We start from the raw sequence: 21,023 nt of genomic DNA, 5'->3' as shown, positions 1-21,023 counted from the left end.
AATGTATGTAACTGCCAAAAGAAAAAAATAAAACCACAGAAATTATTCAATGATGCAAAACAAAATTGCAAAAGCTGAGGAAGAGCCAAACTAAAATTGCACAGGATACTCAGAAAATCCATTTAAGGTTTATTAAAAAATTAGTAGCAGTTTTTGTAAGGACCCCTGTGCTGTTAGGATGTTATGCTCACCTATTTCAGAATCATCTCAGTCATCTCTTACAGCAAAATAACCCATGATGATGATGATGATGATGATACAGCACTAACTCAGAAAGAAAGAATGGAAACTACCAAATCAGCATCAAATTGACAATTTTACAGAAAAAGGACAGATTTTAAGAAGGGCTTTTACAAGCTTTTGGGTGTGTATTTTTTTCCAGTTAGCGAAACCGGTCTCATAAGATATGATACCTCTTTCTAAAACCTTATTTTCTTACAGAATTTCATTTCAAAAATAAGTTACTTCTACAAAGAAATCTAGTTGGTTCACACTACCCCCAAAACCTCAAATGATCAGAAACTAGTAGAGTGAGAGAATATGATCTGTTAAAAAGACATTCAGCTGGATGTTTCTACCATGGAATAGCCTGTAAAAGCAGCCTTTTTATATATCTGAAGGACAGCATGCTTACACACTCAGACTAGATTTCTCGCCTCAAATTAAGACCAAGCCTAAATACTACTTGACATCAGCTTATACAGTCCCTAAGCTCAATTCAGTTCATCTTCTATACTCTTGACTAATGCTGCAAACAACAACAGAAAAGTTCAGAAGTGTTCAAGGCTTTTTGTGTTTTTTAGCTGAAGAAAAGCACAATTTTCTTTGGAAGATATGCACTATGTACCTGAGGTTCCCCAAGTGATGCCTGGGACAGAAAATATTGTCAGCTGTGTTATCCATCAACAATCTCAGATTAAAATTTAACTCATATTTAAAACCTAGGCTGAGAGTTTTCTTGCAGAACACTGAAATAAAGAAAAAAAAAGTCTACTTGTTAAAAGGGAAGTGCTTCTGTGGCACATTCAGTACTTTTCCTTGCTCATCTGACAGGCTGCTGTGTAACACAGGACTTCTGATGTTTGCAGCCCTAAGGATGCTTCTCCACACAAGTGAAAAAACCTCGTAATGTCAGCTCCAAGTATGACTTTGTTCCTAACTCTCCAGCTGAGTACCTGGACTCAGGACTGGACCACTCTGGAATCTGAGACTGCAAGAATCCCAGAGTCTCCAAACCTAGAACATACATGGCTCTCACTGATGTTCTGAGGAGTCTGAAGTTCCCTGCTGCAGCCTCAGAAATCTGTACGATGTTAGCGTTTGCAGTCTCCTAACCTTCTGTAATTATTGAAGAATTTTGAATGAACAGCTGACAATACACATCAGATCAAAATGCCAGGCAGTCTCTCTTCCTCACATGGTGCCAAGCAGCAATTCTGCAGAAGTGAAGGTGCCCAAGAGAAATGCTTGCTTTGTGTGAGACTATCGTTTCTGATGCCCAGTGTTCATCATGGTTCCAGAAAACAGTCCTCCAGGTTCTCCACCAGGTGTTCAGAAATGACAGGTAACATGTAACTATGGGCTTACAAGTGTGTCTTCAAACATTTCAAAACCACGTTATAAGTCTAGAGACAAGTAAATTCTTCAGTAATGTAAAATCCCAACAAGACTAATTGGGAGTTTAACTACAGGTATCAAGAACTTTTGAGTTTCCAATAGGTTGCCATGGGTACCTGAACAAATTGTACTCAAGTCTCTTAGGTAAATATCACTAGCAGCCTTAAGAGAGAAAGATCTGGCTTTCCTAGAAATAATTTGCTTTACTTATGTTGAGCTGTAAGTTTGCCTAATTTATTAGTTCTCAGGTTTGCCTTGCGGAGCCCTATCTGGTATGAACTAATGTTTTCTTAACGCTTACAAAGCATTACAGCAGTCATTTCATGCCACAAAAGTAAGCTGATTTATACAAGAGAAGCAAGTTTACTTTTAATTATAATTAACAAATCAACTGAGCTCTTCCAAGGACAGAATGGCAGTTATTCTTGAATATTAAAATTATCTTGCTTAAAGCAGGAACTATTGTGGAGATTGGGATTGCTTTTGACTCCATATTCTTATTCCTGGAACAAGCAAATCAGGATACAGCTTTCTGACCAGTGTAGCAGGAAGACACTGTATTTTGTTTCCCTGTAAATAAAACATAACTTCATCCTTCCGCAAACTGATCAGTGACTGAGCACCACCACATCTTGAAGATATGGTTCAGGAAATAAGGAATATGATAGAAGTCATCATAGACAAAGCCTTCCACCACCATAGTAATTCTGAATTCAGAGGTACTAGGTGCAGAACTTAAGAAAAAGAAAGTAGATAGACCAGTTCAAACTACTTCCCAAAGCAGACATATTTTGCCTTTCTAGACCTTCTCTGCTGAACATGAAGGTTACCCAGAACTTGACTACTCATGCAATGATGAATGCATAGAACAAGCACAGTGCAAGAAGACCTTCTTCCTTATGGATAAGCAAGCTTTTAAGTTGGTGTTGGTTCAATTACACTCTGCAGTCCAAATAATGCAGATATTATTGTGAAGTGGCCATATGTTTAAGAATGCACAAGTGTTGTACAAGAACTTGCTTATATCTGTAAACCAGACAACCCACAGTCTAGATTTTGATTTTAGGCACATCAACTCTAACAACATCTATTTTATTCTTTACTTAAATAAGTAAAACCCAACCCCTGAAAATACACCCCCTACACTCATGCTCCAGCATCAACATGACTTTTTTCTGTCATCCTTTACATCGAATCAAAAGAAGAGGTGAATAACAGATCGCCTCAACACATGGAAGGTGACATACTTCTCAGATAAAACCAGTGGGGTTATGCATGAATGCTTACATCCTTGCCATCTTGCTCAAGTGGCCACTATTTTTAATAACCTGACAATTTTCTGCCAAATATTAAGTGGTTTTTTTGCAGGGAGCGGGGGCCAAGGAAGGAGAGTCCTGGAACTGTGATATGGAAGCACACAGACCAGATTAATTCTCTAATGATGAAGTTAAACTCCTGGGTTGTATTTTGAATTTTGGTAGTTCATTATGCATTCTCACATCCAGAACAGGATGCCAATTTCTCTTCTTCTAAACTAATAAACGTGTGAGAAAGGAAACATCTTAGTCCTGAATACATCAGGAAGTAAAATTACTTCTGTCACTGTCTTGTGAGACAAATGCTTAAAGAAACCAGACAAAAAAAGATCTGAGTGCTATGAGCAGCACAGAATCAGACAAAAACCTCCAAATGTTGAATAGACACGTCCCAGTATATTGAACAGACTTGTCTCAGTATGGAACAGTTTATAAGCTTAAGGAATGCAAGGATTTCAGCTTGAAAGAGTCATTGTTTAGGCTCTGTTGTAGAATACAGATAAAGATATTTACAGAGAAAATATCTTTCTGATATTGTTTGATGGAGGAAAGTGTATCATGTTAGTGACAGGATTTCTCCCCAGTTCTCTGGATACAAAGCAGCTTGGTTCAGAGGCATCCATCAGAAGTCATCATTAATCTTTGTAGTAATAAGATCCAGGCTCTTTAAGAGAGCTGGCTGTTAGTTGAAGATCTGCCATCACGCTAAAAACTTTCAACTCTGGAGTTACGAGGAAACAGATTAGATTTGGTCTATCAGCAGTGTGGGGAGAAACGGTTAGTAGAGCTCTAAAACTAGACTGCATCAAGAATTTAGGATAACTTACAAAGCGCTAATAAGACAGGAGTGTTATGTCATTTTTTTAAATTCTCAATTGAAGACTCACCGATTAATTTATGTCCATGCACAAAGCACAACTTATTTTCCAGGACCTGTTTCCTGCCGTTGCAGAGCTAAGAGGCAAAACAATTCTGTTCCTACAGATATTATCTTCCTGCGCAAGAGCAGCTGATCCATGTATTTACTTCAGTTTGTCCAAAAAAGCCCTCTTTATAATAGGGAGCCCCAAACATGTTAGAACACTGAACCAGAAGTTACCAGTTTGTGTGAAATTATACCTCCTTGGTGAAGGAACCATAAGGCTTAGCCATTCACTAAAGCCCAAAATTCTTTCCCCCTCCCTCAATGTCCCCTGGACAAAACCAATGAACGATTACAGCATCAAAACAGGCAACCAATATGAACATATACTCAGTCACATTTGCAGTTTAATGCAATCACGAGCAAGACAGCAGCTCACACAGTGATGAGAAGAAAGCTACAAAAATCTCCTTCAAGACCAAAATTCCTGTCAACTGGGGCTTTAGGATTCATATAAAGACCACACCAGGATGCTGTTCAATGGGCACGATCCTGAGGCTTCAGAAAAGCAGTACATCAGAACACCGTGAGATGCGTTGTAATATTTAGGTCTAAGTGAACTCTTAAAAATCTCTTCATCGACAAAGCTCCCTATATGTGCACCCTCTGAGAATACAGAATTACTTCTGGGCTTTGTCAAAACACTGAAACCCTACTCAGTTACAAGACAAAACTTCACGCAAAACACCCTTGTGACACCAACTCTGAAGGAATATTAACATCTGTATGCAAACATTGGTTCCAGCTGCTAGAACACATGCCTCCTTGGTACAAGAATAGGGGGAAAAAAGCTGACACTGAGGACATGGCTAGCATCAGTGGCAGGGAGCAGGCTTGAAGCAGCTATTTTAACGAGGAGTCTTTGGTATCCCAGACCAGGTACAGAGTGCTCAGAAGAATCCTGAGGCCTGAAGTACTTATGTTGTTCCAAGGAGACTTCTATAATTGGATTTTATTATGGCATCCTCCTGTAAGCACAGGAAGTCTTTCATTTCCCACAGGAATAATTCCAGCGAAGACTAAGGAAAAGCAACCACCCTATCTCAACTGGAAACTAAAACCCTGCAATAATGCATCACTTACTCGTGGATAACAGCAAAACACCAACCCTCCTAGCTGCAGTAAACTGTAAGAAACCAAATCGTCTCTCCTTCTCTTTTTTTCTTTCTTCATATCTCACACAAACCTGTGTGGGATATGAGATTCCACAATGTAAGTGAGCTCTCATTTTTCCAACAGAAATTACCACCTCACAAAGGAGGCCCACATTTAAAGTAGTTGTTTAGGATTATCTACTGCTAATCCCAGCACTGATTTCCTTTCAGGAAAAACATACTTAAATACTAAAGTGGTAAGAACTAGAATTTAAAACAGAACTATTTCCTGCTCACCCCAACTCCCACATCATTGCAGCAAAGAAATACTGGGGACTTCCACTTCATAGTCAGTTCTAGGCAGAGAATTCAACTCACAGATTTCAAGGCTGATCTGTGGGATTACATACTTTAGAAAAGGCATATTCACATTAAAAATCAAGTAGTTGCAAAAGATTCTGAAAACAGATCTTAAAAAAAGAAAAAGTAGCCTTACAAGGTTAGACATTTATAAAGAGAAGACATTAAAAATATTTAATAAACAGGAGAGAACTAAATTAAGTTCTAAAATAGTAAACTGACCTGTATTAATTCATCTTTTTGCATGATCAGAAGTTGTCTTAAAGCTATATCTCTTTCCTGTATAAAACAAAGGGTTTTCTGCCATCAAAAAGAATTTCGGAAGAAAACACTGTTTTCACTTAATTTTTTTCACTTATGTGTTACTTCAGTTTTCAGAAACAAAACAGCTACACAACACCATTATCAAAGTAATGAGAGTTCTCTAGTTTAGAAACATCACACGTTGTCATTAATGAACATAATCAAAATTAAGCAATCCAATCCAGTCCACTTAACGCTTCATAAACTTCTGTTTAATAAATATATTTGGATTAATTTAATAAATTTATTTGAATTAATATACTATTAGTGACAGAACTTTTTTTGATGCTGTAGATGTGTTTTGCTTTCACGGATTACTTTACAGACAGCAGATACACCACAAACTTACCTTCAATAATCCTATTATGTGTTCTAGACCAAGACCATGTAAAAACACTTCCATATCATCAAAAGTTGAATATGAACTGTAAATAAAATTAATGAGATTCAAGATCAAAACAGTGGAAATTAGGAAAAAAAAAAAAAAAAAGATGACGACATCCAGAAAAAAATATTATAGAAAAACACCTGAGACAAAGCACTGGGGAGCAACGTAAAGTTGTACACACCTACTGATGACAGTAGTATTTCAGAGGCATCATGGGGTACAATTTAATCTATCAAAATCTTATAAATGGCTTTTCTGTCTAATGAGTTGAATTGAGCCTAAAGGGAATGATTTAATAAATAAATCTCATTTTAAGTAGCAAAATGTTCCAACTGAACCTTAAAGTTGGGTCGCAAAAGCCTGAAAAATTTGGAAGTGGGGTTAAGGAACATAACAGTATTCTTATCAGTTAACATTCATATAAATTGGATTCAGCCCACAACCGTTACCCTTCTGTTTCCATTTAAACAAAAAACGGTTATCAAGAAAACAGGAATGTCTATAACTAAAGATAGTGGAAATTAGTCCAGGAAGAAATTTGTTGTCAGAAGACTACTCTTCAGAAGGTAGACTGAGGAAGTAGTATAACCCACTGTAGGTTCAGAGTTTAACATTTATAAGTGAACGTAAAATATCAATTTCAATTCCCCGCCCTACCAAAAGATATAAAAATATAAAGGGGAAAAAAGATATCAAAACAGCTTTCAACAATCAGATGAACAACTATAATGAGCAGGATTAAACCAAAAAGCAAATCGTATGAAATGCAGAAAGGACTAATGCAATTGCTACAGCGAATCCTTTGCCAAAACCCTGAGTTAAGAGATAACTTTTCTCCATCTTATTGTAGGACCTGAAATGAAGGTTTGTCCCCCCGCCCCCTTTTCACATCAAAGACTTAAAGAGCTCCTATTAAAATTTGTTAAAAACAAACAAACAAACCACAAAACAGCAAGTAGACACCACTACCCCTGGCAAAAATCCCCAAACAAACCTCTCTGAAAATTGTTCTGAATACATAAGACAATATTTCAGGTTTGCACATTGAGAATCTTGCATTCCAGGATTTCTGGTATTTAAGTATACTTATCCCTTTACAAGGATGGACACCCTAAATCTTATATGGAGTAGTTTATGCAACTTCCACACTGTAACAAGTCAATAATTCTGCAAGCACGCCTTCTGTCAGCAGGCAAAATATAAAAAAAGTTTAAAAGAATTTTAATAGAGTTTAAAGCCATCATCCCTATGATGAAGTTGTATAGAATTGTGTTATCCTCTGCCCGATTCCTCCCCACCGCTCAACACACAGACAGCAACAACCAGTCTTTGAAGTAAGCAATTCACATCCTAACATTGTACATACAGCCAATGCCCATCAACTGGCAAGAGGAGACAGTGTGTGAATGACCTCCAGTGATGAAATCTTTTTACTTAGGCATTCAAAGTGCTCACTTTGCAAAGGTTCTGGGAGTCCTTGGGTAACTCAAGACTTCTGGTTCTGCTAAAGGTGAAAGGAAAGGACATTTTTTCCCAGGATCAAAGAAATGGCTATTCAGGATCCAGACAATAACTTGACAGCCCCTGAACCAGAAAAGGACCTAATCCAGGAGCTGAAGAAAGCAAATTCCCAACAGGTACGTGCATTTCCTTGTATAGCCCAGGGCTCTGGAGCCAGGACAACTGTGTAATTAGGATGGCAGATAGCAATGACTCAAGCGACACTCACTACCTAAGGATGACAAAAGGATGACAACAGCAAGGATGACAAATTATACTCACTGACCCTGCATGGTGGGACACAACTGATACCCAGTACCAGATGATGCATTAGGAGTAACTAAGAGAACAGGGACTTGAGAAGACAACTGGCATTGTCTGTGATGAAAATCATGCAGGCAAATGGCAGGAAGGAGACATCCAGCCCAAGGAACTATGATGGAGTAAACACAGGTATCAGTGTACCTCTTGGCTATCACTAGACGAAAAAACACAACTCACTAGGGGGTGGGTATACACGTGTGTGGAAACGGATAAGCTATATTTGTAACAACAGGTGTTTAACAGCCGGACTTCTGGTATACTCCAGGGGACTGCTTCCTGAAACCAAGAGTTCTACCAATTACCAGAAATCCTCAAAGTTATGGAACGTCAGAACTAGCTATTGTTAATATAAAAATCCTTGAGCTTGACAGAAATGCCTGTTCATACAAACAAATCAGTTGCTCATCTGATGCAGAGAAAACCAGTAGATTTTAGAAAAAGACTGCTGAAATGCTGTGAAATCCTGGAAGCCCAAGAAGTGCTTAATACAGAATTACATTTGCATAGCTAGACATCTGCCTGCCACAAAGTATTTTAAGCGGGCTTCAGGATTTCAGTGTCTTATTTTAAAACCTTATCAAGATTACCCAAACACTGGTAGAACGCCTTCTAGCCACTGTCGGGTTTCAACAGCACTAAATCCATTTGGATAACTGCTGTATAGTGCTAGTTTATTTCCTTATACCAGAAATAGCCTGGGAAACTTCCTAAATAACCTAAAGCTATTAAAAAAAAGAGAGAGATCTGTTCTAACACTGAGGTCATTAAGTACAGACTCTATCTAGGAGTACAAATCTTTGTGCAGAGTACAAGACGACCAATCTATTTAAAAGAATGTCACCTCCACAGCAAGTATACAGGGACTCAAAACATGATCCTCAGGGAGCAAACAGATCCCATGGGAGACCTAGTTCATAGATGGGGAGATACGCCCAGAACAATGCCTTCAGGAATCTATGAGTAGTAAGATGCAAGAACAAAGAGGACAGCATAGATAATTGATTTTATTGTGCACAGCCCTCTGCTCCAAGAAGTACCTCTAAGACAACTGTGGTTGACGCATCAGAGAATAAAAATCTGACATATACATTCACCTAGCAACAGAACCTGGTGAGGCTTTGTCCAAACTGAGGTACTCTGTCCGAGACTGTGACTACTGTAATTGTATGAGGTTTAACAAGGCCAAGTGCCGGGTCCTGCACTTCAGTCGCAACAACCCCATGCAACGCTACAGGCTTGGGGAAGAGTGGCTGGAAAGCTGCCTGGCTAAAAAGGACCTGGGGGTGTTGGTAGACAGCCGGCTGAACATGAGCCAGCAGTGTGCCCAGGTGGCCAAGAAGGCCAACAGCATCCTGGCTAGTATCAGGAATAGTGTGGCCAGCAGGAGCAGGGAGGTGATTGTCCCCCTGTACTCGGCGCTGGGGAGGCCCCACCTGGAATACTGTGTCCAGTTTTGGGCCCCTCAATACAAGAAGGACATTGAGGTGCTGGAGCATGTTCAGAGAAGGGCAACAAGGCTGGTGAAGGGTCTGGAGCACAGGCCTTATGAGGAGCGGCTGAGGACACTGGGGTTGTTTAGCCTGGAGAAGAGGAGGCTGAGGGGAGACCTTATCGCTCTCTACAACTACCTGAGAGGAGGTTGTAGTGAGGTGGGTGTTGGTCTCTTCTCCCAAGTAGTTAGCGATAGGATGAGAGGAAATGGGCTCAAGCTGCGCCAGGGGAGGTTTAGGTTGGATATTAGGAAAAATTTCTTTACGGAAAGGGTGGTCAAGCATTGGAACGGGCTGCCCAGAGAGGTGGTGGAGTCACCATCCCTGGAAGTGTTCAAAAAACGGGTAGATGTGGCACTGTGGGACATGGTTTAGTCTAGTCTACCCTTGATTGGTTTAGTGTGGACTTGGTAGTGTAGGTCAATGGTTGGACCGGATGATCTTAAAGGTCTTTTCCAACCTAAACGATTCTATGATTCTATGATTCTACCTCAGTGTGAACTGCTACCTAGTGAACTGCCACCTGCCTAATGATACAAAGCTAGGGCATTTCAAATTCAGCATGACCTAGCTGAGCAAGGACACAAAGAATCAATCTGACCAACCAGAACAGACTATGGGCACTGCAAGAGGTTTTCTCAATACCATGCAGCTCAAGCAGGCAAGTGGATGGTTTGTTGAGGACTTCTTGGCCAACATGTTCTGGGACAAAACTGTATCAGAGGTCTTCCAAGTTACTGAAGCAGGGGCTGATTTCAGTCATAGGACACCTGCAAGCTACAGGGTCAGGGGCATGCTATGCAAAAAGTTCTAGAGCTTAACTGGTGTTCATACTTAATTTTGACTCTCATATACGCAGAAAAAAAGAAAAGGGCATAGCTCTTCCTGGTGGCATGAAGCTGAAAACAGGCATTCAGTGAAAGCATCAAAAATTTAACATCAAATGAAGATAACCACACAACAAGGAGTATCCAATAGGGGAGCATACAAATTGAGAGCTGAAATGAACTGAAGTGACACTGGACGTTGGCTCTACTATACTTTACACCCAGTGAGAGGGAGGAAAGATCTAGAACACACTCTTTCCTTATAACGCAAAGGAACATTGCAATCTTGAAAAATTAATAGTACATTAATATACTTACTCTGGACTCTTGGTAGCGCTCCAAACAACATACAATATATATCAGTACAACTTAATCATTGATACGAACAAATACAATCTCTTAGGAATGTTTATAAGCTAAAAATACACTATGCCTGTATTTACCCAACTCTCTGATCAGGGACAGCTGTCAGAAATTTGTAGATAGCCTCTTGCTTAATCGTTTCATGGTATCTTCCTTGCGGGTGATTTGCAGCCAAAGAAAGTAAACTATAAATCTGGAAGAGCCAAAAGGAATTAATTATTATTCAAACTCAAAATGCATAAAGAAATACACAGGAGTAAGACTACAAAGAGTTCTATCATAAATTACTACTTACAGGGAACATGAAACGTCTGCCAAGTCTTCTTCTCTAAATCATATAACTACAACGAGGAGTTAAGACTAAGCCCACAGTTTATCAAGAGTATTTCTGAATTAACCAAATTCCAGCACAATGATAAACGGATGCAGAGCAAAACAGTATATATAACGTAGTGTAAAAAAGTTATCACCTGTCACTACAGAAGCAGCAATACACCAACATACTCATTTTTGTGGTTTGTAGACAAGAGTTCTACATACTCAAGGGAATAAGTTGTCTAAAGAGCATGAGGCATATGACTACTTTAATGTCTCCATTTCCAGTGCATATATGGACCCAACATTTAGCAGTTTACAATGGACAATCCAAGTTAACTACATCTGACAGACAGGGATTCTTTCAGCTGATTAAAGAAGCAGGCCTTCTGCCAGACATCACTATGCATCAGTGATGGATTCCAGAAACTCAGTTGCCCCGTGAGTTTTGAGATAGTTACTAGAAAAACCAGCAAAACAAGTAGAACCTCAATAAACCTAAAGGAATGGTGAAACCACTTTCCTGAAACTCAGGTGACTAGCTAGTTTTATATACATATACGCATGTCTGGTGGGTTGACCCTGGCTGGCAAATAAGCCCCTCCTACTCAGCTGCTTGCTCACTCTCCCCCAGGAAGATGGGGGACAATCAGAAGGGTAGAAGTGAGAAAAGAATTCATGGGTTGAGATACATACAGTTCAATAAATGAAGAGAAAAAATCCCCAAAAACCTACGTGATGCAAAGGCAATCACTCACCACCTCCTACCAACAGACCAATGCCCAGCCAAGCAATGGATACTTCAGAAAAACTCCTCCAACAATTTTCTTGCTGAGCATGACATTATAGAATCGTAGAATGCTTTGGGTTGGAAGGGACCATTAGAGATCATCTAGCCTATGGAGTATCCCTTGGGTCAGCTGTCCTGGCTGTGCCCCCTCCCAAACTCTTGCTCACCTCCAGCCTACTTGCTGGGGGTGGGAGGAAGAGTGAGAAACACAGAAGACCTCGATGCTGCACAAGCACTGCTCAGCAATAGCTAAAATACTGGTGTGTTATCAACACTGTTTTGGTCACAAACCTAAAACACAGCACCATACAGGCTGTTAGGAAGAAACATAACTGCATCCCAGCCAAACCCACTACAATACGTACGAAAAATGTCTCCCCTCCCAGATATAGTTTCTGCAGACACAGTCTACATGACAACCCAAGGGGCTGTCAACAGCCTGAAGAGCAGACCCCCAAGCTGGAAAGAAGCTCATGACCATTAAATATCTCAATATCATCTGCAAGACTTTGCAGTAACTGTGTGAAAGTTAGCGCTTCACAGGTCAAGAGGCAAGACCCACCTCTCAAGCGTGAGGAGCCTGTATTCCCTCCATGTCAGACAAAGTCGTGTTATAAGATTATATGGCCGCTGAACAAGTCATTTATCAAAGGCAGAAAGCATTTGTAGCCCCTTTCAGTAACCTGAGCTAACAGATCACTGAGCCTCAGACGCTGATCTTGCTAGCCTACACTGACAGCTTTGTGCATAGTTATCATTTTTGCTCTGGCCTGGCCCTGGAGTCTGGCAGGAAAGACAGAAAGACAAGCTGTAAAGTGAATTACAATTCACATACACTTCTGAAGAGCCACTGCAAAAAGCCACACAATTAGTAAGAGCAACTCAAAGCAAAATACACAGAAAACTGGTCTGACTGATCCACCATGCATGATCTGGTAACAGCAGTAAACAGATTTATTTTAGGAGAATATATGTTGACCTCAGCAGCTCTCTCTTTACATGAATAATTAGTGGCTGCTCTTCCAATGATCTGATGACCAATTTGCGTTATTTTATACCTTATTCCCTCCTGAGAATGGATTTTGAAGATGGCCAGTACCAACTCTCCCCCTTTTTAGCTTCAGCCCTTTCACTTCCAAATTCAATCAGAAACTATACACTGAAAATTAGTTTGATATCCACATTCTCTCACACACTCTGGCAGACAGGGAAAACCCAACACATTATTTTTCTACTTCTCATTACCAACATTACTAACATGAATAATCCCTTGCTCTCTATTCTAAATCTGGTCAAGGATTCCGGGGAAAAAAAAAAGTTCCCAAGACATTATAGCATTTAAAGCCCTGTGAAAAGTTGGGATATAACATAAAATAAGTCTATATAGATGTAATAGCACAAGTATTCAACTAGCTGTTATAATTTAGTTATTAAAGTAACGCTTCTACAGAAAATGATACAATTAATGAAGTTTTTTGAGGCAAAACACAGAATTTACATTTCAAAGAGAAATGAAATTAAATACCTCTGAATGTTTATTGATTTTTGCTAGTTCTGCTGCTGTTTTCTCATCCTTAGTCTGTAGATTTTTGTCAGCTCCCAGCTCAAGCAACTTAAAAATTACACTTTTATGTCCATGCTGTGCTGCCCACATTAATGCCTGCAAAGAACAACTTCCTTTTACCAAGTTTACATATGGAGCAAAAAAGAACAGAGGTTCAATCAATAATGCAACCTTCGTAAGTTCTTACATGGCAGAATCTGGAGACAAAGACAAGTAATGCAAAACTGACAAACTGGTGTTAAAGCAGAAGAATATGCCAATGAGTATTTCTGAGGAAGTTCTACTTAGAAACAAGTTTGGGGGTTCTTGCTTTTTAAATTTTTTATCATTAATTACAACACGCAGAAGTAAATCACTTACTGAATAACCATTTTCATCTTGGGCGTTTATGTGTGATCCATGAGCGGCAAGAAGAGCAACAACCTGAGGATAGCCTTTTCTAGCTGCATACATCAGTGGAGTCATTTGTCTCCTGAAAGAAAAGGGGACAGGTGAAAAAAGTTATTTCAAGGTATCAAAATCCAGCTGCATTATCAAGTAGAGCACCTCAATTCTGTAAAGATTCTCTGTTCTATCGAAGAACTAAGCAGAGGATGAAAGCCCCAAGACACTACATTCACACTTCAGCACAAGGGTCAACTTAACAGAACGTACACATTCAGCAACTCATTTATGTCCAGTTAGCAATTTTTAAATATTTTAAGAGTTCGCATTTATTTCCTGATTGAAATGAAGTCAAGAAGTCAATTGTTGTTCTTTGCAAGAAGGAAACTTAGAGGAAACTAAACAAGCCTCTTCTAGGAGTTTAGAATATAGACTTACAATATTTCTAGGAGAAAAAGTTAAAAAAACGTATCAATCTTTTATGACCTCCAAATTCAACTAGCGCATTAAAACACAAATAACCTTAACATGTCCCAGCTATGAAACACAGCAGCTTGTTGACTAAACCATTTCTGTTTTGGTTCTGAACTATACAAAACCAGTTTTTAAAGACCATCCCTCCTGCTGCTACCACAGACCCAGCCGCAGGCCTTTCATTTAGCACACGGACCACCTTAATGAGATTGGAAGGGGCATAACTGCAGATCACAGTTTTCACCCTATTAAAAGCAGACAATGTCAGCAAAACAGCTATTTTTTCCCTCAATTAAAAAAAAATAAAGTGGCAAAGACTTCAATTTTTTACTTCAAAAATTATTTTTAAAAGACACGGCTTAAGTGACAAATTCTACATACAGTTTAATTTAAATCCAAAGTTCTGAAAAGAAATATGCAGCTTTGTGAAGCCAAGTTGTAAATCACAACTGAGTATTTAAGAGAACGAGTATTACGAACAACAACTATGTACATACTTGCAAAACCCTCTCTGTAAAAACAATGTAAGCAAAAGAGTCACAGGTCACACAACCCTCGCCAGTGTGCACAGGTGCAGTGCAATAGCACAGGGTGCACACGTATTATCAACATTCAGCCCCACCCCCCGCCAAGTATGCCTGAGAGGAGTCTTCAGAGAATTACATAAAAATACTATACTGACAATCTTAACTTTTCAAGTACTAAAACTAAATGCACATCAAAATATTTCTCCTTTATCCCATTTTTGTTTTCTGTTCCTAGAAGCGTATGTGTTGACGCTTTCTCGCCTATATATATATTATTTCTTACAATTGCTGAAGACGTACTACAGACACCACCTTTCCCATTATTCCGTTTCTTTTTATATCCCAAAGCCATGATGACAACAGTCTAGTGATCTTATGCTTCTATTGAGATACTTACAAGATGAAGCCATTGTGAATTGCTCCAAATCTTTTGAAAGAAAAAAAATATTGCTCAAAAGGTTCTGTTAGAAAAGTATCTTTCCAGATGCCTGACACTTATTTTTTCGTGGAATAAGATTGCAGACTTAAAAAAAAATGCAGTATTGGAGGACAAAGATGTGGAGTTTCTGGTTGCTATGAAGTAATTAGATTTAAGCTAAAATATTTTACTAGTGATGTTCTATTAAAATTTACTGTATTTTAAGATGCAGTATTTTTTCCTGAAAAACTATCATGTATTGCTTTTAATGTACAGCTCTGTGTCAAAAATCTGCTGTCAAAAGATTATTCTATCTTATTAGGATACACTTGAGGGGAGGATCGCTCTTTCCAATATTGTGTTTCTTAATAAGTTCAATACCAACCATTAGAGGGACCCTGAAAAGCATACGTAAACAAAAGCAGCTGTCTTAAAACACAGACTTTCTGCCTCATTCCAGAGTATTGCTAGAACTAAGGCTTTGCTCATCTTTCCTTGTTATTGCTCATTCACAAAAGGATAATATTTTGTCTTCTGCAGACACAGTTAAAAGTAAACTGAAAAAAAATCTAGTCATATTACAAATTTGAGAGAGCTTTATGATAGGGGGAAAAAAGTCAATTACTCGGAGATAAGCAAAATGAAAGGTAACCAGGCCTTCAAAAACGTACAGTCAATAGGAGAAAGGAACTTGGTAATGAAATGAAAAGACTTGCATCAGTCTATAACTAGCTCAATTTAATCCATCAACACTACAAAAGCAGAAGTTCTGACTGAATACAGAGAGACATTTTTACCAGGGGGCACAGTCAATCAGTGGAAATGGTTGCTCAGAGAAGTTTTGTAGTCTCCATCTTTAGCGGGTTTCAAGACCAGATGGCAACCTAGCCCAGTGTCATAGCAGAGGTGGCTTTAAGGAAGAAGTTGGACTAGAGACCTCCTGAGGTCCCTTCTGACCTGAATTGCCCTGTGATCCTATGACAATTACTATAAAAATAGAGAAAATAACTCTACAATCTGCCCCTTAACAACTGATGACATAGCGAGATATAGATATCTATATATAGACACATACAGATACCTACAGATACCTATATTTTAAAGAATGAACAGAAGTTGATTACAACCTAATAATTTGTAGCAACAGAAATCAAACTTGCTTGCCCCGTGTGGACACTCACTCCCACACTTATTTCTATTCAGTGGCAGGTAGCCTTTGACAGACTTTCCATGCTATCACCTTTGAAGTATTTTCATCTGACTGGAAAACCAGTCCATTCAAAGCCTGTTTTAATTTTTATTTCTTCTGCTCTCAACTTTTTTTTTTTTAGGTTTTTGTAGTTTTGGGGTATTTTTGGGGGGAGGGGAACTTGCACACTGCTACCACCTCACAATTACCTTCTGCTTTTTCAAAGGAAAAGTACTGAACAAGAGTCCAGAGGCCACAGAACAGCCTTTTCTCCAAAGAACATCATGTAGTGGTTACAGCTGCACAGTACTGCAGACGTGGTATCTGAAATCAAGGCAACAACTCAATGACATTAAAGCCACTGAAAAAGTTTCTCCATTTTTAAGGAAAACCCAATACACATGACATTTAAAAGGTCCACCAACATGAATATGCAACTAGTACTTCAAGCACTCCATTTAACGTTTGAGTTTTAATTTCAAAGGCTACAAGCTGTTTCACTGTAGAAACATATATCTAGTGCTGCATAAATTTGCAATTGCATTTACGCACCACTATATATGAGGGGGTACCGTTTAATGTCTTGGACACATGCTGCATAGGCACCACCTCAGAAAGCAAGGTCCATTTACATGTGCGTCCACAAGAGGGAGACCAGAGCATTAGGGAAACGAAATCTTGTTTTCCTAACCCTGCAAAGAACCCCCGCAAATACAACAGCAAGCTGTAAAATGCCAAATCCAGTTTCTTGCTAAAGTTGAAGTTAAATGTATTGGTACATCATACCACGATCTAAAAATGTACAGAGAAAGCGCAGTGATAACCATCCAGGTAAAAGATCTGAAGAATCTTTTCATCATTTTGAGGAACCGTGCATTTGCATTTCAGCAATCTGGCTTGCAGATGACCTTCTTGTCCAAACACCTGTGAAGTCCTTTTGTATGGCACAATTTGCCACATGACATTTGCCCAAATTGAACATGATACTCAAGTGATAGTCTACAAATAAATAAAAATCTTAAAAGGTATATAAGCATTTTATACGCAGCACATAAATAAAAAGCAAGGAATTCTTCACTGGTCTGATGCAAATGAAAGGGGTTTTTTGTTTGTCTGTTTCTATCTTTAGGTCTCCCTGCTTTTATGTTAAGGCTGGAGAAAAAGACAAAACCAAAAGTTTTTTCAGTTTTCAGGGCCATCCAAAACTTTGTATGGGACATCTAACAAAGATACAAGAGGTTCTTATAGGCACACTGCATCTTCATCCTGTCAAAAAAATGGGGCAAAACATAATCACAAGAGAGTAAGCTGAGTGCAACAGCCCTAAAAGCTACCACTTGGAGACTCCTACCCTGGATAACCATGCACCACAATAAAACCAGGCGATACAGTGACAGCTAGCTATCTCACTGAAAAATGTCCTGAGTACCTGTCTGCTACCACTAAGCTGAGTCTCTGGTGCATAATTCACCACACTTGACAAACACACATTCTTATGTTTGGGATCGTGCTCTCAGGCAAGACAAAGTTCACCTTCTTGGAAAATTTCAGAAGAGAGAGGAGAGGAATAGAAGACGTCTTTCCACGTAGACACAGGTTTCCTTCCATTGGGGAGGGATCTATAGAAAATTCAGTATTTCAGATTAGTGATCTTGAGAAGTATAAGCAGTATGTAAAGTCTCATAACTAGATATATGTTTATTAACTAGACCAGTGTATCATAGAATCATAGAATGCTTTGGGTTGGAAGGGACCTTTAGAGGTCATCTAGCCCAACCCCCCTGCCGTGAGCAGGGACAGCTTTAACCAGATCAGGTTGCTCAGAGCCCCGTCCAACCTCACCTTGAATGTTGCCAGGGATGGGGCCTCCACCACCTCTCTGGGCAACCTGTGCCAGTGCCTCACCACTCGCATTGTAAAAAATTTCTTTCTTATGTCTAGTCTAAATCTATTCTTCTTGAGTTTAAATCCATTATTCTTTGTTCTGTCACAACAGGCCTTGCTAACAAGATTCTCCCCATCCTTCCTGTAGGCCCCCTTTAAGTACTGGAAGGTCGCAATAAGGTCTCCTCGCAGCCTTCTCTTCTCCAGGCTGAACAACCCCAACTCTCTCAGCCTGGCCTCATAGGAGAGGTGCTCCAGCCCTCGGATCATTTTGGTGGCCCTCCTCTGGACCCGCGCTCCAACAGATCCATGTCCTTCTTGTGCTGAGGGCCCCAGAGCTGGATGCAGTACTCCAGGTGAGGTCTCACCAGAGCAGAGTAGAGGGGCAGAATCACCTCCCTCAACCTGCTGGCCACGCTGCTTTTGATGCAGCCCAGGATACGGTTGGCCTTCTGGGCTGCAAGAGCACATTGCCGGCTCATGTCCAGCTTTTCACCCACCAGTACCCCCAAGTCCTTCTCCGCAGGGCTGCTCTCAATCTCTTCATCCCCCAGCCTGTATTAATATCTGGGGGTGCCCCATCCCAGGTGCAGGACCTTGCACTTGGCCTTGTTGAACCTCATGAGGTTCACACAGGCCCACCTCTCCAGCTTGTCCAGGCCCCTTTGGATGGCAACTTGTCCTTCTGGCGTGTCAACTGCACCACTCAGCTTGGTGTCATCTGCAAACTTGCTGAGGGTGCACTCGATCCCACTCTCTATGTCATTGATGAAGATGTTAAACAGCACCGGTCCCAGTATGGACCCCTGAGGGACACCACTTGTCACCAGTCTCCATGTGGACATCAAGCCATTGACCACGACCCTCTGGATGCGACCATCCAGCCAATTCCTTATCCACCAAACAGTCCACCCATCAAACCCATCTCTCTCCAATTTAGAGAGAAGGATGTTGTGGGGGACTGTGTCGAACGCTTTACAGAAGTCCAAGTAGATGACATCCATTGCTTTTCCCTTGTCCGCTGATGCAGTCACTCCTTCATAGAAAGCCACTAGGCTGGTCAGGAAGGACTTGCCCTTGGTGAAGCCATGCTGGCTGTCTCAAATCACCTCCCTGTCCTCCATGTGCTTGAGCACAGCTTCTAGGAGGATCTGTTCCATGATCTTCGCAGGCACAGAGGTGAGGCTGACAGGTCAGTAGTATCACTAACATGAGAAAAAAATACAGCAGGTAGAAAACAATTTAACCTTATGAGTTTAGTCTCAATCTTTTCTTATTGAGGTCCCAAAGCAAGGAAATGATGCTACAAGACACTGATATTTTAGTCTATTGATCTGCAAACCGAACACTGCATCAGACAACCAGGAAGCATCTTCAGAAGGTTTTGGAGCCTGTTTCACGAGTCTAGTGCTGTACATTAAGCGTGGAACTGAGAAATGAAGCAGTAACAGCGTGTCCACAGCAACAGAAGGGAAGCTCTTTGCCCCTTTTCTGGCTTATTTGGGTTTTAAGTGATGAGATGGGAAACCCTACACAAGTAGTATTGGAAGAACATACTTTAGTGTACTGTAAGCTGCAAGATACTTTTTCCAGACACTGTCTCCTGGAGCAAGGTAGCAGAGTGCCCTACCTTCTTGAAGCAGAACTTGTTAGAATGGAACATACAGCTCTAGGAAGCAGGTTGGGCTGGAAAAGGTGACAGCTTAGTTTCAGGTTCCCTAGTTTTAGGCTTCATTTCAGATTGCCAGTTCTTGTACCTTTCTGCTTCTGAACGCTGTTTACATGATTGTTTTAAAATTAAAAAAAAGGCATCTGTTTAAATTCTACAGCACACAGAGGTGGCGAGGTAGACAGTTACAATTATCTTTGTGACTCGAAAAATACAAAGGATGTGATTAGAAAAGGGATTAGCATAAAAATTACCAATGGGGATGGCAGAACTCTATGCTATGACATTCCTAATTATCCTGCCCTGTCCTCCTCCATCCTCACTCCATGTCATTTTTTACAAGCAACCTGGTTTAGCCAAAGACATGCACACTTTGACATAAAATAGAAAAACAAATGAGTTATCCACACAATCAGAAACTTCTCAAACTGTTTTCAACATTACTTTCAAAGTGGGGGTAAAGTCTCCAGTCAAGAAATTACATGTGAAATCTATTCCACCTTTCTAATGCAAGGGCAATTCTGTCATGTAAAAAACCCAAACCAATTGTATGCAAATAATCCATGACCAGGGTAAGTTAGCGGCAACGTGTGCTCGTTTTGGCTGAGATAGAGTTGATTTTCTTCATAGTAGTTAGTATGAGGCTATGTTTTGGATTTGTGCTGAAAACAGTGCTGATAACACAGGATGTTTTCGTTATCGCTGAGCAGTGCTTACACAGAGTCAAGGCCTTTTCTGCTTCTCACTCCACCCCACCAGCGAGCAGGCTGGGGGTACACAAGAAGTTGGGAACAGACAGAGCTGGGACAGCTGACCCCAGCTGACCAAAGGGATATGCCATACCATATGACGTCATGCTCAGCATATAAAGCTGGGCAAAGAAGAAGGAAAGGGGGAACGTTTGGAGTGATGTTGTTTGTCTCCCCAAGTAACTGTTATGCATGATGGAGCCCTGCTTTCCTGGAGATGTGTGAACACCTGCCTGCCGATGGGAAGTAGCGAATGAATTCCTTGCTTTGCTTTGCTTGTGTGCATGGCTTTTGCTTTACTATTAAACTGTCTTTATCTCAACCCAGGAGTTTTCTTACTTTTACCCTTCCGATTCTCTCTCCAGTTGCACCTGGGGGAGTGAGCAAGCGGCTGTGTAGTGTTTAGCTGCTGGCTGGGGTTAAACCATGACGCAATGATAAGAAGTTTAGTACACTTGTGATAGAATGTTGCTGATATAATGCTAATGGATTTCAGTGCAGGTTTTATTTCTGTTTTACACAAAGGCTGCTCAGGTAACATTCCAAGATACCACAG

General features: G+C 40.2%; 1 protein-coding gene across 1 annotated transcript in view; it reads right to left on the bottom strand.

Annotated features, from left to right (window-relative positions):
- Positions 1–21,023, bottom strand: part of ASZ1 (ankyrin repeat, SAM and basic leucine zipper domain containing 1) — a 44,281-nt gene that overhangs the window by 8,016 nt on the left and 15,242 nt on the right. Inside the window, exons 5-9 of the mRNA XM_075727559.1 lie at positions 13,534–13,645; positions 13,135–13,269; positions 10,585–10,697; positions 5,962–6,037; positions 5,532–5,588 (exon numbers count right to left, since the gene is read on the bottom strand). Of these exons, the coding sequence (XP_075583674.1) occupies positions 5,532–5,588; positions 5,962–6,037; positions 10,585–10,697; positions 13,135–13,269; positions 13,534–13,645 (493 nt within the window). The remainder of the gene's footprint in view (positions 1–5,531; positions 5,589–5,961; positions 6,038–10,584; positions 10,698–13,134; positions 13,270–13,533; positions 13,646–21,023) is intronic.

This window comes from Pelecanus crispus, chromosome 1, assembly GCF_030463565.1.
Source record: "Pelecanus crispus isolate bPelCri1 chromosome 1, bPelCri1.pri, whole genome shotgun sequence".
Lineage (NCBI taxonomy): Eukaryota > Metazoa > Chordata > Aves > Pelecaniformes > Pelecanidae > Pelecanus > Pelecanus crispus.
This window is presented reverse-complemented; position numbering and strand designations above follow the sequence as displayed.